The sequence below is a fragment of the Falco biarmicus genome, chromosome 3 (assembly GCF_023638135.1).
Source record: "Falco biarmicus isolate bFalBia1 chromosome 3, bFalBia1.pri, whole genome shotgun sequence".
NCBI lineage: Eukaryota > Metazoa > Chordata > Aves > Falconiformes > Falconidae > Falco > Falco biarmicus.
This window is the reverse complement of record NC_079290.1, coordinates 77607711-77635031: the sequence shown is the minus strand read 5'-3', so window position 1 is coordinate 77635031 and position 27321 is coordinate 77607711. Positions and strand designations below refer to the sequence as shown.

Here is a 27321-nt window from a genome sequence, read left to right as displayed (position 1 = left end):
GCCCTCTCTAGAAGGAAATGGGAGACCTGGTTACCCAGGATATGGAGAAAGCTGAGGTACTCAATTACTTTTTTGCCTCAGTCTTCATTGGCAAACGTTCCAGCCACATCATCCAAGTCACAGAAGGCAAAGGCAGGGACAGAGAGAATGAAGAACCACCCATGAAGAAGATCAGATTCAAGAACATCTAAAGAACCTGAAAATGCACAAGCCCATGGGACCTGATGAGATGCATCCATGGATCCCAAGGGAACTGGTAGATGAAGTGGCTAAGCCACTGTCCATCATATTCAAGAAGTCATGGCAGTCTGGTGAAGTTCCCACTGACTGGAAAAGGGGAAACATAACCCCCATTTTTAAAAAGGGAAATAAGGAAGACCCAGGATTCTACAGGCCAGTCAGTCTCACCTCTGTGGTCACCAAGATCATGGAGCAGATTCTTCTGGAAACTATGGAGTTTCCATAGGCACATGGAGAATAAGGAGGCGATTGGTAACAGTCAGCATGGCTTCACTAAGGGCAGTCGTGCATGGATGGAACAGTCAGTGGATAAGGAATTGGCTGGATGGTCACACTCAAAGAGTTGCAGTCAACACTTCAATGTCCAAGTGGAAACCAGCAACGACTGATATTCCTCGGGGGTTGGTATTGGAAATGGTGCTGTTTAACATCTTTTTCAGCCACATGGACAGCATGATTGAGTGCTCCCTCAGCAAGTTTATTGATGACACCAAGCTGTGTGGTGCAGTCGACACACTGGAGGGAAGGGTTGCTATCCAGAGGGACCCTGGTAGGTGTGAGAGGTGGCCTGTGCAAACCTCATGAAATTGAACAAGGCCAAGTGCAGGGTCCTGCACGTGGGTTGGGGCAATCCCAAGCAGAAACACAGGCCAGGCTTTGTGGAGAACAGGTTAAAAGCAGCCCTGAGGAGGAGGACCTGGGGGTCTTGGGGAATGAGAAGCTCATTGTAGCCCAGCAATGTGTGCTTGCTGCCCAGAAAGCCAACCAAATCCTGGGCTACATCAGCAAATGCATGGCCAGCAGGATGAGGGAGGTGATTCTCCCCCTCTGCTCTGCTCTCATGAGACCCCACCTGCAGTACTGCATGCAGCTCCGGGGCCCCCAACATAAAAAGGGCATGGACCTGTTGGAGTAAGTGTAGAGGAGTGCCATGAAGATGACCAGAGAGCTGGAGCACCTCTTCTATGAAGACAAACTGAGAGAGTTGGGCTCGTTCAGCCCAGAGAAGAGAAGGCTCCAGGGAGACCTTGTAGCTGCCTTCCAGTACCTAGAGGGGACCTACCAGACAGCTGGAGAGGGACTTTTTGCAAGGTCAGGTAGTGATAGGACAAGGGAGAATGGCTTTAAGCTGACAGAGGGTAGATTTAGATTAGATATAAGGAAGAAATTCTTTACTGTGAGTTTGGTGAGGCACTGGAACAGGTTTCCAGAGAAGCTCTGGATGCCCCATCCCTGGCAGTGTTCAAGGCCAGGCTGGATGGGGCCTTGATCAACCTGGTCTACTGGAAGGTGCCCCTGCCCATGGCAGGGGGGTTGGAACTAGGTGGTCTTTAAGCACCCTTCCAACACAAACCATTCTATGATTCCACAGTTCTAAATTCACTGTAATTGTTAATACACTGCAGGTACATTTGTTTCCCACAAATTATACCACCTGATATATTTGTATTTTCTAATTAATTTTGGTTTTACGTTTAATAATATTCAGAAGTTCAGGGCTTATGTTACATACTGACACATTAAAATATGAAACCAAGTGCACTAGTGCACTGTTCCCTAAAGCATTTGAAGTCATTCTCTGTGAAGGAACTTAAAAAGCACAGTCTGAAGTCACCTAATAATGTAATAGAAATTAATAATTGTAGCTTATTTTAACAGTCATACATTTACACATGTGCAATTTCATGGCCGATAAAAAGCAATTTTTTTCCTCGCAGTAGGGTAATGAAGTTCAGAGTAGTAAAATCTTTCTGTCTTCTTCATCCTTTTATTTATTTGGAAAGGATTTCTTTGTAGCTCAGCTGTTGTTTGCAGAATGGATTTTAAATCTTTTCTGCCCCTGTTTTTTAAAAGAATTACTTACCCCAAGATTTTATACCCCATATGCAGCCATAGCTCTGGAAAATACCTACGTGCTTACGTCCCCTTATACAGCTCATATGTCTCTCATAACTTATTGCTGAGGAGCGAGTGCACTGTTGCAATCTCAATCATCTCGGCGGTTAGCATCATATGTCCCCCAAATGAATATGTCTCTCTTGTCAAACTTAGGAGCCTAAAAACAGAGCTGCAGATTTGAGGCTTACTTACCCATACCACATGTGGGAAGCTTAAATTTGTCTCTTTTCCCTCAGCCTTTTCCCTTCTGCATAAATTCTTTGGAGCTGTGTAATTTTGTACTGCGAAGGACCAGGTAAAAAGCGGTGGTTTAAAAAAGGCTTAGTGCAATACAGACTCAAGAGGAAGCAGTCTGTGGTGAAACCTGCTTGGTTTTATGTGGTCTTGGCCACTAACTGTGGTCCTGAAAATGTGATTAATGGCTCTGGAAGTAAAAGTGGCTGCTTTAAAGAAGCTGCATCTCAGGTCCTTCAGGTAGCTCCCCAAGAAAAAGAAGACTCTATTACTCAAAGAAGGGAAAGTTCGAAAGGCTTCAGGGATGCTTTTAAGGCATTAGAGAGCAGTTCTGACAGAAAAGACATACAAAAATTGAAAACATATGTAAAATTTGCTCTCCTAACATGTATCCTGTTTACTGCAAAAATGTTGTTTCTTTTTAAGTTTAAAAAAAAACCCAAAACAACTCATTACTTTTACAGATCATACACATGTGGTAGTCCCCAACTTCTGTGAACTGTATTTGCCTTCAGTCTCATCCGTGCTCAGAAGTTGCATCATACCACATTAATCGTGTTGGTATGAAGAAAGGGCTGTGGTGCCACACACGTACTGGGCAGGCTGCTGGGACTGATGGGCATACCTCTTCCTGTGCAGGCAAGGAACTGAGCTATGCCAGAAAAAGGCGTCTTTGTAATGATACAGCTGCGTTCCCATTACAGGCTGGCCCACAGATGGAAATACTTTGATAAAATTGTATTTACTAACTTAGCTCCTCCAACGCAGAAACAGTGTGTAGACCTGGCACTAGGGTATTTTCTGACTCTGTGGCTGTGATGCAGACCCAAAGGAAGTGAAGTACAAAGCTTCATGGCCTAAAAACCAATCCTGAGCACAGACTGAGATTCAGGCAATGAGTCTCCTTCTGGACTTCCCCCAAATCAACAAGAGATGCAAGAGACACTACCGCTGTAGACAACGGATGATTCCCTGTTCTGAACAGTTGTATGGACTGCCACATTGCAGCCTGGAAAGAGGGATCCCTTAGTCTTTCTCTTTGCCCCTTTGAGGTGCATCTGTACTAAGGATGCTGCCAGAGCCACTAACCACAGTCCACGTAACAGGCTCTACAGGGACGTCAGAGTCCCATCCCTGCAGCCTGCACTGTGCTGAAACACATGTTTATATATAGCAAAGCATCTCTGAGCTTGCTTGCATCAATGTGATGGTCTTCTCCCTACATTCCTGGGCTTGACAGCATCCCTCAGCCCACCTCTGATAGGGAAAAGGAAGGGGAAACAGAGAAAAGGTGTTTCCAAAAGTTCTTTTGTGTGGAGACAGAGCAAAAACCCCTGCATATGAAGAGCAGAGTCCTCTGCTCTTGCAGCTGCCTGGTATATGGCATATGTAGTTGCCAAAGAAACACCTTCTGGCATGGGATAATGAAAGAGAGGCATCCTGCAGCATAAAAGCGAAGACCACATTCAGCACTGCATTATGCCATATAAATGGTCTGTGAGTCACCTTGCCTAGTTGGTTCACATTTTGCCACTATGAAGATGGGGAGAGAGAGGAAGAAGTTTCTTAGGTCTTCTCTAGAATGGAATTTAAAGCATATGTTGTTAGTTCTTTGTGCTTTCATTATTATTTGTACTGTAGTTTATACTGGAGGTAAAATCCAAAGATCATGTCTAGTCTCAAATAAACTTCGAAAAAGCAGAAGGGTTGAAATTGTTCTGCACCTGTGATGGGCTGCATAGACATAGCATGAGCAGCAAGGTAGAATACCCTTCCTCTGTCAGCCACAGGTCAGAAAACCATGCCACTGTCTCCAGAAACACCTCTACAGCTCCTTTGCCAGTGCCAAAGTTCTATTTATAACACAGGAGAGTATATGGCAGGCAGGTGGGAACCACCCTGTCTGTTTCTCAGCCAGCCACGCAGGCGAGAGGATCAGTGCCTACTCCAGGCTGACACATCCAAGAGGCAATTGAATCCTGGAGCCCATCAGCTGCCCGGCTGCTGCCCTGCCAGCCCTGCACCAGCTGGCCCTGCCACATGGCAGAGCTCTTGCCCGGCAGAGAGTTTCAGGCTTTTTTCACCAAATCCTGCCCTGAACTGCAGTTTCCCCAGCCCTTATGGGGACTTCTGTGTCTCAGGCTAGCTCTGCTTTACACAGCATCTGAGATTGTGTTCTGCTGTGGTTAAATCCTGGAAGCTCATGCTGATACCAGCAAGGATGTGGTAGAAGAATTCAGCTTTTTTGGGTAACTATAGGTGAATTAGATTTACATTCAGTGTCAGCAACCTTGAGTAGGGGAAGACATAAGTGAAAGGAGTGATATTTTTTTTCTAAAACAGGCTAGAGGAATAATATTCTTGTTCTCTTCTTCACCAAGAAAACTGCTGCAGATGGGAAGCGACAGGAGATCATTGTACTGGACTCAAAACGAAGCAACGCTATTAATATTGGCTTGACTGTGTTGCCTCCTCCCCGCACTATCAAGACTGCTATTTTGAACTTTGATGAATATGCCTTAAACAAGGAAGGAATAGAGGTAAGAAAGAATAGTCAATGTCTTCAAGTCTCTGTTTTCAATGTTTCCTTTTTTTTTCCAGTGTTGCGCATGGTACAAGCCAGACTTCTTTGGAAAAGAGAAAAGGGGATATATTCTATCATGGCTGTTGAATCTTGTCAAATCAATGCAGTGTGCTCAGAAGCACATAGAATTCACCCGAAGTTGGGCATGCTCAGTAAACATGGATTCTCTGCTTTCTTTATGTCTAAATTTGATTAACAATGGTGTTAATTGCTGTCAAGATTTTCAGAGTATTATCTGTTCCTCTGAAGCTTGGCTGAAATATTGTGAGCAGGAGGAACAGGCAGTGAGTTACTAGAGCTGATGCAACTGGTACAGGGTTTAATAAAGTTCATGCCCAGCTAGCTGTCGGAGCCATTCTAGATTGTATATCTAATGGAAAACAAATACAGTGACTACTTCTGCTCAAAATAGCATTTCTGTGTTACTGTTGTTTGAAGAAAAACAGTTGGTATAAAGATTACAGATGATGTAATTTTTACCATTCCATGTTTGACTCTGCAGATATTCTTACTGAGATCCAAGATGAGCTCTGTTTATTTTTTTTTATCAAAACATTTTTCTTCTATGAAGTGTAAAAGAAGCCTGCTGTTCCCCTGATTTTTTTTCATTGTGGTTGTATTAATTGCAAATCTTTTTTAAATAAGCCTGTATCATCTAGTAAGAGTAATCTGCACGGCTACAAATCTCAACCAGGGACTGAGCTGCAGAGGTTGTGTATTGATTCACAGTCACCTTTCAGTAGTTTGGGGCTGTGTTTCATGATTTCCCTCTTTCCACCTTCACTGTGCTGACTACAGAAGAAAATGAGAAAAACTGGCTGGAATAGAAATGTAGTTGCCAACAGTTACATGTAAAAGAAATACTAAGGCAAAAGATTGTTCTAGCTAAAAGACAAGGCCTGATTTGTCTCTACAAGAATGTTTTCTTTCCAAAGCTATATTAGTTATTTTATAGATACATATCTAGATAGATAGATAGATAGATATAGATACCTTACTCATATTATGAAGGTGAGAAATCAGGCTAAAAAAGTAATTTTTCATGACCCAGCCCAGGTATCCACCACTGAAGTTTGCAGTAGTAAGCTTTAAAGTGTTGGAGAGAAAGAAGTACCCCTCCAGCCAAGCTAAACTCACAGACCACCAGTTAGATCTCAGTGCTGTAGGCAGTGTTTCCGTAAAAAGTCCAATGTGAAATGGCTGATAAAGAAGGACACACCTTCATTATCTTCCATGCATCATCTCCCTTGAATTGTGTCCTTCTCTGGCATGCTTAACAGAAGTTCAGCTGCTCTGTGCCACTCACCCTTTCCAGTGCCAACGTTTGTAGCTGGGCTGTCCATCTGCCAGCCACCTGTGGTGTCCACAGTTCTGAGCGCTTTGTACCACCACACCCTCCTTTGGGTGGTCTTTCCATTAGCTGCCAGAAACCCATAATTTCATTTAAAATATGTATGCAGGCAGGTTTCAAACTCAAGAAATCAGAAACCAGGAAATAATACGCTGTTGATATACTTGCCCAGTGCTAAAGAAAATGGGATTTCTGAATTCTGTGTCCACAGCTTTAAGCTAAGGATGTGAGTAATCCTGATGTGATCATTCAGATATTTAAATCAAGAGAAAGAGTAAATGAAGCAGAGCCCAGGTACTTTGAGCCTTGAGGGATGAAGCCTTCATTGTTTGGGAAGGATGATGTTCATGGGGAAAAGAGCTTTTTTTCCTCACTCTTCCATATTTATTTACTTCTTATCAGGTAAAACCCTGCACTGAATTCAGATTCCCTTCCCCAATCCCCAAGTTGCAGATTTTTCTTATAGCACATTGTTATAGAGTCAGACAGACATTTATAGTGAGCTAGAAGTCTGGGTTAAGCTATGCAGAATTGGCCAAGAGGTGCACAGAGAGATACAGAAATGAATCATTGTGAGTCCCACTGTTTTCAGCAGAGCCCTGCCTTAGTTTTCCATACTGCCCCTTTGATCTACAGTGCAGACAAGCTTTGTTTCCTATTTCTGTTCTCCCCTGTATCCATCTGTTCATTGGCTTTAGTCTTAGAGTTAGCCTGGAAGGAAGAGGGGTTGTCTTTTCAGTCAAGATTTTTAGAAAGTTTACTGGGGTTCATATCTATGGTACCTAAATATTAGGAATTAATTGGTAGTGATGATGCATGAATAAGTAATAGTGTAAGCATCAGCTTCATTTATATAAAAGACAGAAAATAAACCAAATTGTTTGTTATATAGTGACCCACTAAAAGCTCCACTATTGTCCTACATCCTGCTGAATGATGCTTTATTTGTGACATGTAACTCTTGTTAGTAATCCATGCTTTGGTTTTTTACTTCAAATATGTAACTAAGGAGAAAAAAAATCACAAAATATTTTAAAGCCCAAGTATTTATTCTACCTAAGTATGTTACGTATTTTTAGGCCATGTGTTTGAAGTGGTTAGGTACCCCTGAGCTGTTAAAAAGGGCAGAAAATGGGGACATACTGCTGGAAAGTCAGATTTAGTTCATTTAGTATGCAGAGCAGGCCCTGTTAGAAACGTATTTTCGAAGGAATGCACAATATGTGTCTGCAAGCATGTGTCAATCCAACTAAAAAAAAATTTGCCACCTTATGTTTGCCAAAGTGGTTGTGTTTTCCTTTCTTTGAAAGCTTGGCATTTATTGTGTTCAAACAACTTGGAGCTCGCTGCAGGATAAAGAACTGCCTGCTTAGCATGGATGAGGACGTTCTGTGAGCTAAGCAAAAGAGGCGACCTTAAAATCCTGGCACCCAATTTTTATGAAGTGTATCATGGGCAACTACAAGAATAGAGTCTACCAAACTAGTCCTTGGTGCTTGTCTTTAGTAAAGGAAATCAGTGGGTCCCTCTGTAGAGTGCTCCTCAGTAAGTGACCCCAGCTCAAAATCAAATTATACCACACAGTATGATTAATTTAGCAGAGTAATGGGGTAATGCTGTGAGAAAATTAAGGGGGGTTGCTTTGTGCTTTACAATATAGCCATGTGATGCTACACAATATTGATTGTATTGGTAGGTATGGCTTTTAGTAAAACTACTCGAAATGAAAAAACTCTGCAGGTATGCTAAGCCCTCCATACCCACGTTTGTTAAGTAATTTGAAATCCAGGGGTCTGGAGTGGCTAGGTAGCCCTGTGATGTAAAAAGGAGTAAGATATGAGAACCTGTTGTTAAAAAGGTAGATGATGACATGTATAAACAAACACCAAATTTGAATTTTGGAAACTATCAATGCTAACAAACAGCAATGGCTGTCAGTTCCCAGTTTACAGGGATGGCTATCAGTCATTTTAGAGGAAGTCCCTTCTCAGAACTGGATCATTTTTGGAAGACTTGAAATAAAACTAGTGCAGGCGGCTTCACTTGCTGTGGAGTCCTGACCTTCACATGCTTTTCTATTTTGTTAGAGTTTCTGCAGGTAATGCAAACCATCAATGTGTCTTATTAATATCTGCCTGGAAAGCTGAAGTGTGAGAGCCTTTTTGGAGCTGAATTGTCTGCTGAGGCCTGTCAAATATCCAATGAAATACCCACTAATGTGTATTTGGTTGTACAGCTTACGAATTAGTGGGCCTGGAGCCACGGAAAGCTTTGGACCCAACAACAACCAGATGTTTAGTTTACCAATTTTTTCAGGCTCCCATTCACCTGGTAAAATCAGCTGAACAGAAATATGAAAGCCCAGGCACCCCTGCAACCACAGCACCACTGAGAAGCCCCATTATCTCTTCAAAGAGATAATTTAAGCACCTAATTTCTGCAGAGGCTCCAGGCTACTTGCAGTCCCTGGTTAGGTGCTGCCTTGTGTCCTAGACTGAGGCCTATAACCCTCAGGCATATGGGGTTTATAAATTTTGCCCTGTGAGTCTTGTAAGGCTTTCCTCTTAGAAATTTTTGGAAGTCATACATCAGGACAGCCGAGTCCAGGAAATAGGCAGTTTGATCCCTTCGCTGAAAGTTCAAGTGAGTGGCTGGGTCCAGCAGTTCAGGAGCAGAATAATGAGGATCCATTATTTCAGGTGAACAGGATCTCCAAAAATTACTTCTTCTCCATGCAAAGATTTCTGCACTGGTTTTCTACAGTATATCAGTCTCTGGCCCAAATATTTATGTGAGAATGCATAAAGGTGAAATATATGTATCACACATGTTAAAGGATATGAACTCAGGGTTTGTTGATAACCAGTTCTTCTTTAATAGACCTGAAGAAAGCCATAGTGGGGAGAGCATTACAAACTACTGCTTAGATTCAAAGCTATTTGTGATTTAATACTCACATCAAGTGCCAGTAACCTTCTGCCCTGCTGTGTATTTATGCTACTTTTACTGTCAGTGGTTTAAAAAATAATAATAATAATAATAATAATAAACTGGCAAATGGTGTGCTCATCAGATTCCAGTGCTGAACAAACGGCTCAGATTAATCATAGAGTGGAAAACAAGAGTAGAAGCATGTTACTAGTTGCTCAAGGGCACTCCAAGGATGATGACCAGCAGGGTCAGAATTACTTGCCCGAGTGGATTAGAAGTGCCGGTGAGTAGGTGGTTGCTATGGGGGCAGTTGCACCCTAGATGGTGTGAGACCTGCCAGCAGCTCTGGTCCTGTTGAGGCAGGGCTTTCAGCAGTGGGGTGATCCTTGGCAGCTGGCACCACAAGTACAGGCTGCTTCGCTTGGCATTCTCTGTTTCATATACTATGGTACACAGCACAGCAGCCTTGCAGCGCTTGGACTCTGATGCTTTTTGTCTGCTACATCTGGCTTGTGATGTTTACATAAAGCACAAGGAGGAGGAGAGTCCCTTTGGAAATAAAGCTTACTCTTTATTGCTCTCTTTAAAATGCCCGAAAGCAGTACAGAATCTCTGGAGTGAAGGCCCTGCATCACCACAAAATACTTGTGGGATCCCTGGGTAGCTGCCAAAAGTCCTAGTTATTTGTAGGAGGCAATTGAGAATACTGCTGAAGTGTTAGCCTTCAAAAATGCACCAGAAGCGTTTTTACATCCATCACATGGTTACTGCTGAACTCTCCATGTATGGATGTTCACATGAGCCTATTTGCAAGCTGCCCTGGCTCAGCTGAGGGAGTGTTGGCTTCTTCTTGTTGTTGAAGAGAGGACTAGGCACTAGGAGGCCTGACTTCTTCAAAGGACACTCTGCAAAACACCTTTTCTTATGGGTTTCAGACTTGGTCTCTTTTTTTATGATGAGTATTGCTTAAGGACTGAGAAATGCCTTGAAGCAACTACTTATAAATCTAGTATGATGTTAGATATGACCTAAGTTTCAATGTGTGTGTATGGATGGGTGGGTGGGTGAACGGACGGATGGATGGATGGATAGCCCATCTCAAAATCAATACACAAATGTTATCAATCAGAACAAGCGTACATCACGAGATTTTCCAAACAGTCATTGACAGGGGAATTAAAAGCATCAGAATGTATTGAGGGATTTTCCTCCTCGGCTTTTTTCCTTAGGATATTGGTTTATTAAGGTAGAATCTTGCAGTGTCCAAGTAAGGAGGCTTTTTTGGTGTTTGTTTTTTTTTTTTTTAACTGAAAGGCAGAGCCAACATCAACAGAAAGAAATGCTGCTTAATTTATGTTTATGGAAGTCAGCATAAGAAGGTGGACAGCAATACAAATGCTGTGGCTGAAATTAAGTCCCAGTTCAACAAACAGAATATTACTTGCTTGCTTAACTTTTGTTCTTTGCCTGATTGACCAGGAAAAGTCCCTTATTCTCCACACTTATCTCCAGCGCTGTACAAGCAGGCAGATGAATTATCGGTACTGGAAGTGGGCAGTTGTGCTACTTTGATGAATGGGCTATGTCCAGCACTGCAACAAAGCTGTAGTTTGGATTGGCAGGTCTGATAGCTCTTTGGCTTTATTTTTATTATTCTCTCCTCCCCTCCAAAACAGCCTCTATCATTATAGAAGGCTACAGCAAGAACATGTCATTTCTCAGATGAATAAACTAAGTGGTCTTGAAAATCTACTGCTTTGTTTTAATAGGCATTGATCAGCAGGGTAAAGACCTAAACTTATCTGATGCCTTTATGTTGCTTTGCTTTTCTTTCTGATTTTAAAATACATTTATTATGTTACAACTAATTAAGAAGCAGTACTTTGAGAAGGAAAGCTGCCACATGTAAACAAACATGAAAAATCCAAGAATTAAAGGCAAAATGGAAATGTTTTGAGCCATACCAATGGCAGAAACTGGAAATATTGAGTTCCATTTTATCAATATTTTAGTCTTTTCAGATCAAAAGAGAAAAAAGCCACGTGTTATACAATGCATAACTCAACTTTAAATTCAGTGCCTGTTCCTTCTGGGACAACTTCCTGGGAAGCTGTTTTCAGTTTGGGTGAAATTTTTCAGAGTAACCTAATAAGCTGCAATAGTTGTTAAGTTTCATAAAAAACAAAAAAGATTGAACAAAAAGTAATAAATTATGAGAACAGCAAGGGAGTAGGGTCCTCAAGTTATTTCTGTATATCTTCAAGTACCCTGGAAGATCCATAGATATTGAGGCTAGAAGGACCTTATTATCTAGTCTGACCTCTAAATCACAGGCCACACAACTGCCCTCCTTCTACCCTCACTGCCATATGTAACTTGCAGAAAGATGGTTGGTTTTCACTTAGGTATATGAAAGATGAGGAGAGCTGTCCTAACCCATCTCCCTGTGTCTCCTTCAGTGTTTCATCCTATGATTAACCCTATCTACTGAGTACAAATTTAAAAAAAGAAGAGGCAAAGAGGCATTTTAATACAGATGTGTTTTTCAACAGACTGCATATGCTTGAGATAGCAGACCTTGCTTTGCTTTCTTGTGCAGTGGGTTAATTCTTCGTTAGTACAGAGCTGTCCTGATTTACCAGCCAGGGTGTTGAGGACTTCTACTGTTGCAGCTGTGAAGTCACCCCACGTCCAACCCTTGCATGCCTCTCAACCCTGCTGCTGACACTTGCCTTTTTCTCTCCCTTTGCAGAAAATCCTGACCATGATCCCAACTGAGGAGGAGAAGCAAAAGATCCAGGAGGCACAGCTGGCAAACCCTGATGTTCCCCTGGGCAGCGCCGAGCAGTTCCTTCTCACCCTCTCCTCCATCAGCGAACTCTCTGCCAGGCTCCAGCTGTGGGCTTTCAGGATGGATTATGAGATAGTGGAAAAGGTGAGAGGGAAAGCAGGGAGGCAGGGGTGGAGACTCTTCTGAGGCTTTGCTTAATCTTTGCCTGACCTTATTATTACATGAGCATATGTTTTGAGGAAAGGGTAAACGGGTCACTTTTGTTTCAGTGGCCAACCAGGAAACAGCTAAAATGATCCTTCATAATCTGTTCCTTCTATAAAAGAAAATTAGAGATTATGCCTTCCTTCCTTTTAATTAGTTGGTAATGAATTGAAACAAAGAAGAGGGCTAAATCCTTACCACATCTTCTCCAGATGTTGTTATTCAGGAAATTCTTACTTCAGACCAGTAAGGTTTTTCTTTGGATAGAGACTGAATTAGGACTACAGCATTCAACCTTATATCATAAAATGAGAATATTGATCTTACATCCATCTGAACAAAGAAAAACACCATCCATTAAGGGTTTTTTTCTGTCTGTAACTCTCAAAATTACAAACAAAAGATAAGACATCCTTCAGGGGTGTTCTGTTCAGTTCAGTCACAGACAGTTGTTGCCACCTTCTTCATGGATGGCGTTTATTCAGAGAACACTGTAATTGGGTTGTCTGTCAGGAATGATGGATCACAGGCAGAAATTTCAAAATGACAGCATGTAATTTTGGTGCATAGGTGAAACAGAATGGAACTGTGTAGGTGATTTCAGCTACTTGCTGACTTTCACAAGCTCTTCCAGGAATCTCAGTGCAGGAACATTCTTTTGGTGCATACTTCATACATTGCTCTTCAAGCAGCTCTCTCCTGCAAATATGAATTTTGTATGTGTGTCTGTGCACATACATGTATATTAAAAAATTGGTATAACTTCATGTGATACGGATTCTGAGAAGACAGACATACTTCTGAGAATGCCTTACGTTTACCTAGCCATTGATATTTAACAAGTTATACAACAGTGGATTGATTTGCAGGTGATACTGACAAGATTGCTCAACCTCTGCTTAATTTTCTTAGATTTTAGGAAATGCAATTGCACTCATGTTCAGGACTTTTTAGATAGTGACATTTTAGTATTAGACATTTCCATTTCTGACTTGTAAAAGACAAATTAGTTTTATCTGGCCTGATATACTTTTTTGCCAGTTTTGGGCTTGTTTTGGGGGGGTTGAGGTGGTGTTGTGTTTGTTTGCTTCTTTGCTATGGTACAGCTATTTATTCTGCTTTGAAGTTACTGCAAGGCTAAACTGTCCCTTTCATGTAAGCTGAATTAGCTCTAGCTGTTAATCTACCTGTATACTTAGAATTTCTAGCCAATCAAAAAGTAACATGTGAAGCACTGCTAAAAGCTAAAGAAATTCTGATAGTTTTCTTGTTGCTTATCCTATAATGTTTATGCCACAAAGTTAATAAATTGCCATTTAAAATCCATATAGAATGGATGCTAGTATGAAATGTCTCACATCCAAAATTACTCAAAGAAGCAAGAGCTGGAGTGAAGATAGGACCAATATTTTTATCCCTGTTGAAAGGTGTATAGGCCTAAGTACTGTACTTACCATAAAATGGTACAGGAAATAACATATGATAACTCATAAAATTAGAGGAGCACGTGATAAGAAGCCTATCATAGACAGGACAGACAGCCTGGGTTGTAGTCGGGTGAAGAGAAAAATATGGTATCAGACATCAGAGGTACAAGAGAGAAAAAGCAGTTGGGTCTCTCCAGTAAGAAAAGGTTGAAGTCAGAGTTTAAGTTCCAGATGACCCATAAACATAAGTGTTATATAGATTGAGATAAGATACCATGAGCATATTCAGTTAAGAAAGTAAGTAGTTTGTGTTAACAATTATGTTAATAGAGTCTCATGACCTGTTAACATTCTTCTGTTCTTGAAATTATGCTTTTGTAGAAGATTGTTCTGCAAATGGGCAAACCCTTCATGAAACTTAGGTGCCAAATCACTTACCTCCACAGTTTTTTGTCATTTTTTTTGTCCAGCACTTGCCTGATCTTTTAAAAATCTGGTTTAAAATTAGGACAACTCACAACAGTTCAGAATGGACTCATTTATCAAGTCACAAATATATTTTCTGTAAGAAATGAATGAACCTTACTGTTATTTCCAGGAGGCTGGAAGTTTTATATGGTTCATTATATTAATAGAGTGAAATACCTGAGTTATGGAAGTAAGGTTGGAAGTCTCATTCATGAGACTCTTTTGCTAATCAGCCAAGAACAGTTTTGCCTAAGTAGGTCTTAGCTTCAGCTCTGACAACCTGAAAGAAAAACAGCACAAAATTGTTCCAGAAAAGGGTTAAGTGAGATATTGTTCATGTTTGTAGAAAAGCTTTCCAGGCATAATGAAGGAAGTCATCTTTCTCAAATTGAATTTGATTAACTAAAGCAAGCCAGGGTACAGCTGTAGGGAATAGCCTCAGACTGTGAGGGGCTGAACTGGCTGAATGAATACTCATTCTTTGCTCCTTACAGGGAAGGAAAAAAAAAAAAAAAGAAAAAAAAAAAAAGAGAGAGAGAAAAAGGAAAACTCTTTCCAAATTATCTGTTTGATAATGTGTATACTGTTTTGAAATGTTAACATGTGTCTAAGGTACTGTATGCCTACTGAAGGTCATCAGTGGAACAATAATTTTCCTCACCTTTCTTTTGGTATCATATTTTAAAGGCACAGACAAAAGAGGCAGAGTTTCAACTTTAAGTCTTCATTTTCAGACTTGATTGCTCTGAAAGATTACAGTGTGTTACTACTAGTTCTTTGTACTGAACTATTTATGATTCAGATGCTGTCAAATTTCATTATCTCAAAGGGAGTTTAAAGGTCTTAGAAAGAGGAATAGAATCTTTAGCTGTCCTAAATCAGATTTTTTTTTTTCTTCAGGTCACGGTGGGCAAATATATCCTTATTGCTGACAACTTTAAAAGATCATAAATGAATATAAGCAGGTGTAGAAATGAGAAAAGTAGAACTGGTAAAGAAAGGGGCTTGCTTCAGTTTCTCTTCCAAGCAGAAAGATTAGTCCTGACTGTAGTCTCCCTGGTGGCAATGTGCTAGAGAAATAAGTGTTCAAAGAGGTTGAACTTTTGAGTAGTGCTTAAATGGTCTGAAAATTTTACAAAGTGCATCACAGCTTTTTAAGTTTTACAATATGATCCTGATACTTTCTGTTGTTTAAAAGGGTATGATACTTTATGCAGGCCAGTCTTGATTAAATGTGAATATGGCAAATTACAGTTTGCTCATATCAAAGTTCCCATCTCAACCAAGTTTTTACCCTTCCCAGAAAAGCATGCATGTGGACTTGTACAGGTGCAGTAAGCTAAATTTATTACCAGTGTATCAGGCTGGTAACAATGCGTATGCCGATAAACTGTACAGGACGTGTGCTTTGTCATCCCGTGTCCCAGGACCATTGGATTCATTACACATAAGGTTGAGTTCATTTGTGCATGTCTGTCAAACAATATATCAGACATTATTAAATGTCTCACAGCCAGAAATTCTGGGCGGATCCTCAAATTTCATTCAAGTGTAATTTTAGGTGAAAAATAAAAACATGGTAAATAAGGATACATGATATTTAAGGTTAGGAGGTAGCTTTACATTATGTATCTGCCCTCTTTAAATAGAAGGTGAGTTTTATATGAAGCAAGAATAGGTATTTCATCTGATTATACAGGATCTAGCACAGTTTTTTTGTTTTTTAATAGTACAATAAAATAAAAAATAATAATTATAAATGTGTATTATACAGAAGTCTAAGAAGGGCTACAGTGTGGCCTGCTTTTGAAGCCTTTGATTCTACCTTTTTATTCACCTTCAGAATGTATTAATTTAACCTTTTAGAATTTATTTTTAGCAGGTTGCAAGTAATATAGTTCAAAAACCTGTGTTTTAAGCAGATGCAGAGCAGTTTGATTCATCCCCATAATGCAACCAAACTATATCAACCCTGACTTTAAAGCAATTCAAAGAATTCTGTGCAGCAGTTTATTGATCAAGTTTAATTTGATAAAGTCTTGATTTATTTACAACCTCTCCTCTAATGTATTAATTACTTTGTTCACAATGTGATCTCTTATTTTTGTCTTGAATTTGCTATATTCTTTTCTTTCAAAGAGATGAATGGTTCTGTAGTGACTAGAAATGTATGTTTCCTTCATCTTTATACTCTTATTTCTGGTGAAATTTCACTACGTTTGTTGAATAACCCATTGTATTTCTCCAAGAAAGTGAGGTTCTCAACTATTTTGCCTCTTGGTCTAAAATAACAGCTTAAGTTTGGCTTATTGGCTCATAAAAAGCATAATTATTTAGGGAAAGAATGCTGCTCATGGATGCTTAGGATGGCATTTGGAGATAGAAATAATGTGAACTGTTACTGTGCGTACAAAATAAATAATCCTGGGCCTCACACAAAGACATAGAAATAAGCTCCTTCAACTCAATTACCCTCACTCTCTTCCTTTGAACTCTCTGGTGTAGTTCACTTCCTGAGGTAATGGAACAGAATTTATGTTTTCAAGCCTTATCAGTTTACATACCTATAGTCAGATAACATGTGTGGATGCAAGATGCATTACATTAAAAGATTAAAATGAGAACACTTGTAAAGCGTGATGTTTACAGTGGGGGTGGGGGTTTCAGTTTTAAAGCCACACAAGGACAAAACCATATCTAAAGCTCAGAGGTGGCCATCACTTGAAGAAAGTTTTAGTGGTCGGGCTACAAATGTCAAGTCAGCCAGGGTTCTAAATTTTTTTGGTTTGTTTTTCAAAGATTAGGAAAATTAGTTATAAGAAGCTTTTTTAACAGTTGGGGCAGGGAGATGTTCATGCATCTAACTCAAATGCAGCAGTCCCTTCTCTGATTGTCTCCTGTTTGAAAAGAGAATAATCTCCAGGACAACTAAGGCAATTGCATACATAAAGAAGCAACATTAGGAAAGTATTTTATGTAATTTTTTTTTGCTGTCCTTGCACGTGATTTATTAGCTGGAACATGGAAGAAAGCCAGCACACATGGCCAGTTTGCACTCTATGAGACGCCAGTTCAGGAACTTTTTGTAGTAATTAATCTAAACCATAGAACTAAAAACTTAAAGCTCTATAGCCAACTGCAGCCTTCACTTTCTTGTTTCTGTTCTCATGGCAGGAAGTTGCAGAACCACTTCTAGACCTGAAGGAAGGAATGGACCAGCTGGAGCACAATAAAACTTTGGGATTTATCCTTTCTACTCTACTAGCCATTGGAAACTTTCTGAATGGAACCAACGTAAGCCTGATGTCCCAGCATTTCCCCTGCAGGTTTTTCCTTCAAAAAAAGAAGTCAAAACCATTATGACAATTGTAACCCTATATTTATTTTGTACCAGAAGAGTAATTTAGAAAACAGAACCTACTTTTCCTTTTTATTGTATGTCAGGGTGCTTTTTGCCTCTTTCATCATAACCTGTAGAAAACACGGAGCTAGGAACTCTTCTGCAGTAACTCCCTTGAGTTTAGTGCCAACGCTCCCCATTCAAATTGTGAGAACTGTGTCATGAGCCATTTCACTGCAGATGGACTGATTTAAGGCCTACTCCTCAGCAAGTTAAAAACAAATAAAAGCAATGTTTCTTCTCCTGTAGGATTCTTCTTTTTTCCCCTCTGCCCCTACTTGGTAATCATTTTTGTCTACTAATCTGCATGGGAAGGAGTAAACATTTTAATTTTTATTTTGTTCCCTTTTTTCCACCTTATAGGCCAAAGCTTTTGAGTTGAGCTACCTCGAGAAGGTTCCAGAAGTCAAGGACACGGTGCACAAGCAGTCACTCCTGCACCACGTCTGCACTATGGTGGTGGAAAAGTTCCCAGACAGCACTGATCTTTATTCAGAGATCGGGGCCATCACTAGGTCAGCCAAGGTATGTCTAGTGGGTAAATTCTATATGTGTTTCTAAAAACTCTTCAAAATTAAATATTTAAGATTATGTTTTACTCTTTTATTTTATTCCCCTATGGACACAGCACTTTTTATGAATGTGGCTTCATAGTGTCATTCCCACTGAATTTCAAAGGTGCTAGTACTCTCTCTTCTGAGCTTTATCTTTTGTCTGTCAGGTGGTTTCCTCATCAATGCACTAATAGGCAGCCACGTTATGACAGCCATTTTAATGTTATATACATTATTAATGTATATAACTATTAGGGATTATTTTCACTTTAAAATGTTATTTGAGCAATATCTTCAAATATATTTATTCTGTGGTAGGGGGGGAATCTCTTTTTAAGGTAGACGGCTGATGGTATTTTAAGGGGAATGGTTGGAATGAACTTTTTTGGTAATAAAGTTGTTCCAAAATGAAAGCGTCCCTGAAATATTTTGTTTACCTCCTTTTCTGTCCTCCTCCTCCTGAAAATAACTCTGACAATTAGGAGTTAGGAAGATAAATAGAAATAAAGGAAACTTGTGACAGCACCTCTTTTTAAAAAATGGTGATCCCTTGACTAATGCATAGGTCTGGAGAGTGGCTCAATTTGGCATGCAGATTATTTATTACTGCTGCTAGCAGGCATGATAGAAACACTGTAAGCTCAGTCTTGGATCTCTCAGAGTATGAGATTTCATGGATGACCCTTAAAAAAAGTACATTATTGATTAATAGAGTAAACATGACGGACTATCACCAGGAGATAAAAACCATGAAAATTCTGGTTTAGAGTTATGTCTTGTGAAAATGGTAATAATTACAGCAGATAATACTAGTATCTGTCTAGTCCGGTGTCTTGATTCAGACAGTGGCCAATATCAGCTGCTTGAGAGGAGAGCACAAAAACTTTGAAGGAGAAGGAAAGTCTCTCCTAGAAAAAATCTGGTTTTGTTTCATAAGCCATAATACTCATTATATGTGTCAAAGGGAGGAATGATTTCTTTTCCAAAAGCCACCTTATGTGGGTATTGGCGGGGGGACGGATGGACAGACACACCCTGTATAATACAATTTCCTTTAAATTGCAAAAATCAAATCTTAGGTTTGCTCCTAGCATAGTTCTTATAACAATCAATTCATAATCTAATTTTGTCTGCTGTTGGTTGAATTTGCCAATTTCAGGATTTACTGTCTGAATATATTCAACACTCAAAACTTTTCTTCACCTCTCTATTTCATAGAATAACTTATGTTAGAAAGGACCTCTGAAGATCATCTGGTCCATCACCCTTTTCAGTGCAAGACCAAATTAAACCAGGCTGCTCAGATCCTTATCTGAGTCTCAAATAATCTTTCAACTTCTTTTTTTTTTTTTTTTTTGAGACCCTTTCCACACTTTTTCTCCGTCTTACATTTTAGAACAGGTTAAACAATAGCAAACAGTGTATTCCAGCCTCTCCTTATAAAAGTTATATACTTATTGGTTCCATTCTGCTTGGGCTATCTTTTGTTAGATGCCCTGATGGTTTTTTTGTGATTTGCTAACCTTATGACACCAGTTGTCTTTGGGCAGTTCACAAGAACATCCAGCCAGTTTCCTGAGCTGATCGGAGAATTCAGCACTCAGCCAGATGCCAAAGGAGCCCGATGTTGCGGGCAAGTGTCCACTTCATTGCGATGTAGTAATGACCATGATCTGCTGAAGCAGATTTACTGCTTTCTTTCAAACCCCTATTAATCTTAAATCAGGACTAATTGATTGATTTCTTGACATCTGTAGATTTTACCCTCTCGATGTGCTTCCTTTTTTCTAGATAATTTTGAAATACAAATACAAACCATGAGGCATCTGCTGTTAACCCTGTTGTCAGATAAGAATCAATATATATTCCTTCTTTTGTTCTCTTAGCCTCACACTTCGTAGGTGGCCTCCCATGAAGCTCTTATAAAAATTTGGAAAGTATAATTGTCTTTACTTGCTCATATCTGTCCAGTATTTCATAAACATATTCAAATGTAGTGGTTATTTTTTATGTATTTAATTTCCTCTTACTCATTCTTTCAGCCAGGCTATCAGGTACAGTAACAAAGCTCGGAGCTCTACAGTTGTCTGAATCAGCCTTGCTGCTATTTTAAAGATAGATGAAACTTTTGCTAGCCTCGGATTCTTTAGGATACTTAGTGTGGTGAAAGCATACTCATTTTAGCCAGTGCTTCCAGAGGTTTTTTTATTTTAATTGCTGTCAGAATTACTGTCTTCTGCTTGTTAACATCTTTGTAAGATATCATCCTCCTCCAACGGATTGGGTTCTGCTGGCAGATATTTGAGCCTTGCTGTTAGTTCATGTTTGTTAAAAAATAAAAGCAGGTACAGGAATAGGTTTCTCCCCAACATCTTCTGTAGTGAAGTTACATGAAAAGAAGTCACCTTGCTTCCCTTCCCTAACTTTTGTCATCCTCAGTTTCTTTCATCCCTAGTGATCCAGGACCTCCTACATGTTTTCATTTTTTTGGATACCATAAAGGAATTTGTGGCTTTTGTTTTATATCCTTAGATATTTGCTCTTTGGATTCCATCTCTGTTCTCTTATACTTCCTCTTGCATAGCCTATGTTTAGCTCTGTTTTATTGCCTTCACTGAGGTTGGTTTCTCATGTTTGGAAGGTTTTAATTTTTTTGTTGGGTTGTTGGTTTTTTTTTTCCTTTGAGTGAATCTTCATCTCTTAACATTTAAATATACTTGTTTCTCATTTGCTGCTTCTTCTCTGTTAAAAAATTATTTCGCTTTTTTTTAGATTGGGACCAAGTTAATCACTAAAATAAAATTTATGGTGAAAGAGAAAAGCCCTTGTTTTCAAAAATCCACACCACCATGTATGGTGTGCTTTCAAGTGAATCTTCTGTTTTTCAGTCTTAGAAAGTGGAAGAAATCTTAACCTAATGCTGTCACTTATAAAAAATTTTTAGGTCTAAAAGCATGTGAAATTAAACACAGTCTTTCAGTCTGTGGTTTGCTGATCTAGTGGCCCTGCCCAAAGCGGACAAAATTCTGAAAGGGCCAGACAAAATCACATTAAGAGAAATTATAGCCTTAACCTTCCCCGTGACGCCCAAGGTCTCCCTCCTTGGGATGTTCCTGCATGTGTTATACCACTGATGGATTACTGTAACAAGCTCTATTCCCACTTGATCTTAGCTGCCACAAATCAAAGAGTTAGGACATGGAAGCCATCCAAGCTGCCCTCTTCAAGGGAATGTTCACAGACGAGGTGAAATCTTGGTTTAGGAAAGCTGACAGGAAAGGAGAACTAGTATTTCAGTGTGGATTAGGCTGTATTTTGAGCTCCATTTTGTCTACAAACATCTTTCAGAAACCACAAAGGCTAAACAATTTCCATCCTGTAGATAAATAGAGATGCCCCTTCCCCTGAGATGCACATCATATGAGAATTTCCTGAGCCTTAGTCCATGAAAAAAAGCCATAAAGAAAACAGGCTGCCTCACCAGAAAGGAGTTAGAAAGACCAGAAACAAAATGGTATGGTTATTGCAAAACTTGTGGCTTTTTGTTGAAGGACTAAAGTCATAAATCACAAAAAAAGCAGAAACAAGTGAAAAAATGATCAAAAAACAGAATTCTAGATAAATAAAAGTATTTGTAGTTGTATAAAAATATATAAGACCATGCAGGGCACTGATTGTCTAGTATTCCATGATTAAAAGCACTTGGTTGTTTGGGGGGGTTTGCTTTTTTTTTTTTTTTAAAAAAAACCCCCACCATATTTTAAGTTGTTTTTTCACTGGAGTTGTACTAGAACTGGTGTACCTAATACTGGTAGACCCCCAGATTTCTATAGATAAATTCAGTATTATTCCTAGAAACTTCCATACCAGTACAGCAAGGAGGGGTTACGTCAGCCCTAGTATCTTCTCTGTTAGTGAATAAAAAAACTATTTTTATTACAGACGTTCATCTTCTCTCTCAACCCCATAAATATTTTTCCCCATGCATCTGAAAGCTGGCCAGCTCCATAGAGTGAATTAGTAATTGTCCTTTTCTCGCCCTAAGTTTAATTTACTTGCAAGATGCCAAACTTCTGGCTTTTTTTAACCCCTTGCAGCAAGACACTTGGGTTAGTTTTGGATACTAGGCAGCGGAGAAGCAGGCAACTTTTAAAAGTAAGCAATAGGAACTGTTAACAATGCAGGGGAGGGGGCGAGGTTTGCTGGTAGGAAAACGCTTAGGATGAGTCGAAGGCGTACACAGGGGAGAAGGAAGCCTGCAGCTGCCCTCCAAGGGAGTTGGCAGGGAGGCATGGGGAGAAAGGAGATGGCTGACACAGAAGCGCTCTTCTGATGTGCTGTAGCTTCTGCTTAATACCTGGAAAGCAGTGAAAGGAGAAAGAAGAAAAAAAAAAAAGTAGGGAAGATCATACTACTTCCTGTGCTGCTTCAGTGGGGTTTCTTTTGTCTCTCTTGATAGGAGGTATTTGTGTGCGATTATCATTAAGGTGGGCTTTCCCCATGTTATTTGAAACAAAAAGTAAATGCCAAAAGTCAAATTATTTTCCATCAAAAAAAGTGGTTGGGGAATGCAAGGTTTCTTATGGTTGTATCATTCCTTGTGGTGCCTGCAGCTGCTACAGTTCCTGGCATGGGCTAGCAGGAGCAAAGGTGAAGATGGAGCAGGGTAAGGCAGATCCTGCTGGTTGCTGGGCAGACTGGGGCGAGGGGGAAAGATCTTCAGTGGCAAAGGAGACTTTCAGGTTTTGTCTGAAAGACAGCAAATTAAGTTTAGCACATGTGCCTGACAGCACTGTGGTGTTTCAGTAACATTCCAGGTGAAATGCTGGCAAGTAGTGTTGCAGGTGCCAGAATACCATCTGAAGGAACCTACATCACCACTTACTGGTATTGCTCCTCTTCATCCCAGATTGTGGGAACTGTCATACAGCATCTGCAAAAAGATCCCATATTAGTGTGTTTATTGTGGATTGTTTAAGGAACTAAAATGCAGTGGAGATGTATATAATTAGGTATGGTCATCTGGTCATACTTCAGTAACCACCCCATCCTTCAATTTTTAATTAGTGGATTGACTCAGGTGCTCTCATTTCCAGAATTATTGTGGCAGAATCCCACCTCTTAGCCTAGAATTACAAATGTCTGGACAGAACCTCCTTTACATTTTGCTTTCTTTTGAGAGCTGCCATCTACTTCACTTGTAATATGTGACCAACATCATGCAAGTCAGACTAACATTGGTCTTGGGGTAATTCTTGTGACATTCAGTGACAAGCAAGCCAGTGTGGAAATACGGGAGGAGGCAGAGTTTTGAACATAGGCCACAGGAGGTCACAGCACTCAGATGACAGTGTGTTTGCAAGGAGCAATTCTCAGAATTTCCTTTGGCACTGAACCAGCTCAGGAAAAGAGGAATATTTCATGTTCCCTGCCAGAACGCATCCCTGTAATAATGTGAAAATGAATGTTCTGACCCTAAATTATAAACAGCTCAGACTAGGCTGTGGTCTGCTGCAGAAACTTTCTTGAACTTTGAAGAAAGAGAGATTTTGTCTATGATTATGTATATCTTTCTATGATGTGTATGAAATAGTAGTCACTATATTTTTAATTTAAGGCAACATTTGTCATTGTGAAAGCATCAGTCTTATATTTAATGCACCTTGTGGGTAGGATAAAAATGCAGAGATCTAGGTCTTCCTTACAAAATATCTGGATTTTATATGTTCACCACTAAAAGAAACAGGCTGCAGCAATAAACAATAAATATAGTATCAAGCAATAGAAAACTTAAGGATACTGAGGCTTCACAACAAGTTTTTCACTGGCCTTCAGAACAAAAATTTGGGGTATTTTACAGGGATTCTGAAAAGAAGTGCTTTTTAAGCAGAAACCTCAGCTTCACCAGTTTCCCTTCATTTATTTGTTTTGCGTTTTTTTACTTCAATCCAGTTGTGACATTTTTGACCCTTTTCAAGGGCTGAATATAAATACAGGAGGTAGGAAACATGAGTATCATCAGGAGCAGCATCTTTGATTTTAAGATGGTTTTGTACCGAGTAGTGGTGGAGCTTGGCCCAGACACTAGAGGAGGTTTAGCTGGAAGAGGAAATGTGTAACGCACTTTCCAGCTGAGGGAATGCTGGAGAAAGATGACCTGCTATCTCACAGGGGCTACAGTTGTTTGCTGTGCAATGCATACGTGGAATTGTATATGCTGCCCTAGGGAATACATAGCAGAAGGCGCTTCAGGTTTAAGGCAATGCATTTAATTCCCAATGTCACCTCAAAGCAACCCTTCTTCTCTCTCCCAAAAAATGATAGAGTCCAGTTTCTGTGTTGCCATGAGTATTTATGGCCACACAGAGAAATGACATCCCAACCCAAAGACCAGAAAGGCTCCCTGACATGTATTGCCTGAATGACTGAGACATGGTCTAGTATTTCATTAATTAGAAAGTTTTTAACTTGTATATGCAGCAGGTGATATTGGAAGTATGGCATGGATTTGAACTTGAAAAAACCAGGCCTTTTAAAGGACCAATGTTCATGGAACCTGTAGGGCAGAGAAGTACATGCTGAGCTGTTTGGTGGTGGTGGTGGTTTTTGAGTTGGGTGAAAACCAGCGAAAGCAGAAGTAATTTGGGCAGTAGGTGTATCGTGCAATATTGAATCCTCAGCCCAATGAAGTGAGAAACTTATTAGAATTCTTTTTTGTGTTGTTTATGGCAGAGTCATCTGTTACTCTAGTGGTAAGCAATAAACAATGATATAAAGTGATTAAAATGAGTCCTGGCATTGCTGACATGTGGTTGGAAGGTTTTATTCTTGGTCTGAGTGTCTTTTGTGCAAAATATGGTGGTGCATTAATTTGAAAAATGTATATTATTTTTATATTTTTAAAGTTGTCCATTAGTGGCTTATAGCCATGGTTTCCTGAATGAGGCAGACCCTGAAGGGCTTGTATCACATAAACTAGTCTTTAAATCCTATTTGGATAGGCTGCCTCTGGCTACTCCACTCTGATGCAACAGTGTCTACAAAGGCATTTTTCAGAAGACTGAACAGTGGGCCTAGTGAGAGATTCACAGATAAGTAACAAATAGTTCTGAATACTTTTCAGATAATGTGGTTGTGAATGGAGAGGAAACTGGTGAGAGAAAGGAGGAAGATATCAAATACATCCAAGGAGCATTTAGAAAGTTGCTTTTTCTAAATTGGTTTGCAGATGAAAATAAACATTACATAGTGTCTGAAAGAAAATATATTTTTCTTTTGCATAACAGCCTAAGACCATTCATTCTTTTGCCTGAGGGAGAAAAGGTGATATTTTTCTTAAAGTTGTAGCAGAAGGTAACAGTAAGCAGAACCAGCAAGCTGCACATGTTTTGCACATACATGTACCAAGGAGGAAGAAGAATAATTTATGTTTCCACTTCCCTCCAAATCCTGGGGCCAGACACAACATCCGTGCACTGCTATCCAGGGAGAAAGCTGTAATGACCATTTCAGATTCCTGCTCCTTTTATTCAGTGGAGTATAGTTATAAAATAATGCCACAGCAGTTCTTGTCCGAGCACCTCCTATGCTGAGATCTCCTGGAGCCGCAACTCATCTGAAATCCTTCTTAGTCCCAGCATGATTTTCCCGCTGGGCAAGAACTGGTGCATCTTTCCTTTCAAGAGAGGAAGAATGAAAAAAAAAAAAAAAAAACCACCAAAAAACCAAAAAAGGAATCATATCTTTCTACCACTATGCAGCATTAATTCTCTTAATAAAGTTTTGGGAATAAACACGTAAATAAGAAGGTGCAATCCATGCTGCCTTGGGAATGCTGTGTGGACTGTCTGGGAAGTAGTATGGTACTGTGGATGATGCCTTTTCACATTTCCTTTACGCATATTAGACTGAATAATTGTCATTATTACTCCATACAAGTTCTTGTCCTCCTTATCATAGGAACATGTAGTTGGGGGATCATTTAGCACCATTGTTACTGATACATTTGTATATAACACTTTCAGTGTTAGAACACATCCTAACAGAACAACAATAACACTAAAAATTACCAAAAAAAAAGAAATTGGCAAGGATATTGCTGAGCAAGGTGACTGCTTTTAAACATTTATGCACAAATATTAGATCTAGGTTTGGACCACTGTGCTTATCTTTCATGGTTGGCTACCTCAGTAAAAGTGAGGCTAAATTTTTGCTTTTCAGAGGGATTTGTATTTTACTTACATTTTCCATTGATGCAAATACCTGCAGTTTCATGACAGAAATGTGCATGAAATGGAGGAACTTGTTGGCCACGTTGTCGTTGGACTGCTGCTACTCAGAATAGTATAAAAGCTTCTTTATGACCATGATGCATTTGGCTTCATAGTGAAGAGAGTAGAGGATCTGAGGATGACAAATTCCTTAGGAACCTGCTTTTCAGTGGAATCTGGTGCTCATAATTGAGGGAATTAGTAGCTGTCTCTTTTGATTAATATTCCAACACATTACAAGGCTTATAAAATGTAAGACTTTGCAGAATAAGCGTGTATGTTCAATAGGGTTTTGGTATATTTTATCAGTTAAAAATACATACTGCTATTTCAGATAGCCAGGGAAAGCCAGTCTGTGTGAGAGTTGATACATACACTTAAAATACAGTAATTGCTGGCATGCAACCTGGATATTATATTCCACTAGCCTATGAAAAAAACATCACCTGGATTCTGTGTACAAGTGTCTGCAATTGCGGGAGAGTCCAGTAGAAAATCAGTGGTCAGTGGATCTTTGGCTTTACTGTGCTAAGAGATTTATGGCTAATTTATTATCGGAGCACCAGCAGTGAAGAAAAAAAGGGGATGGCAGAGAAACACAAAGGTAAGGTATGTAAATGAAGGAGAGAGGAGATACAGTGATGGTGACTGTGCTTGTCACATTATGCTGTTTCCCATTACAGAGTATCAGATCAGTGTTGCTGCTAGAAGAAGGGAGGGGGAAAGCTTCTTTTCTGTGGTTTGAAATGTCATGCAGATAGTACTCTAAAGCTGCAGACTATCACATTTTGATACATTTGGTAGGACGGTCCAAATATTTTTAGCTTCAGAATTTTCCTTTTGAGACAATGCAGCCTGAATGTGTAATATCTCACTTCTGCAAGATTTAGTAGGAAAAATCTTGTCATCAGGCTGATAGCCTTTTTGTTGGGTTACTTGGTTTTCTACTACAGAAAGATCTGGAGGCT

At 39.7% G+C, this 27321-nt stretch overlaps 1 protein-coding gene across 4 annotated transcripts in view; it reads left to right on the top strand.

The window, feature by feature from the left end:
• The window catches only part of FHOD3 (formin homology 2 domain containing 3), a 417034-nt gene that overhangs the window by 354145 nt on the left and 35568 nt on the right, over positions 1 to 27321 (top strand). For all 4 annotated transcript variants that reach the window (XM_056332746.1, XM_056332744.1, XM_056332745.1 and 1 more), the window contains 4 exons: positions 4755 to 4913; positions 11992 to 12174; positions 17304 to 17423; positions 17893 to 18054. In XM_056332746.1, coding sequence (XP_056188721.1) covers positions 4755 to 4913; positions 11992 to 12174; positions 17304 to 17423; positions 17893 to 18054 — 624 coding nt within the window. The remainder of the gene's footprint in view (positions 1 to 4754; positions 4914 to 11991; positions 12175 to 17303; positions 17424 to 17892; positions 18055 to 27321) is intronic.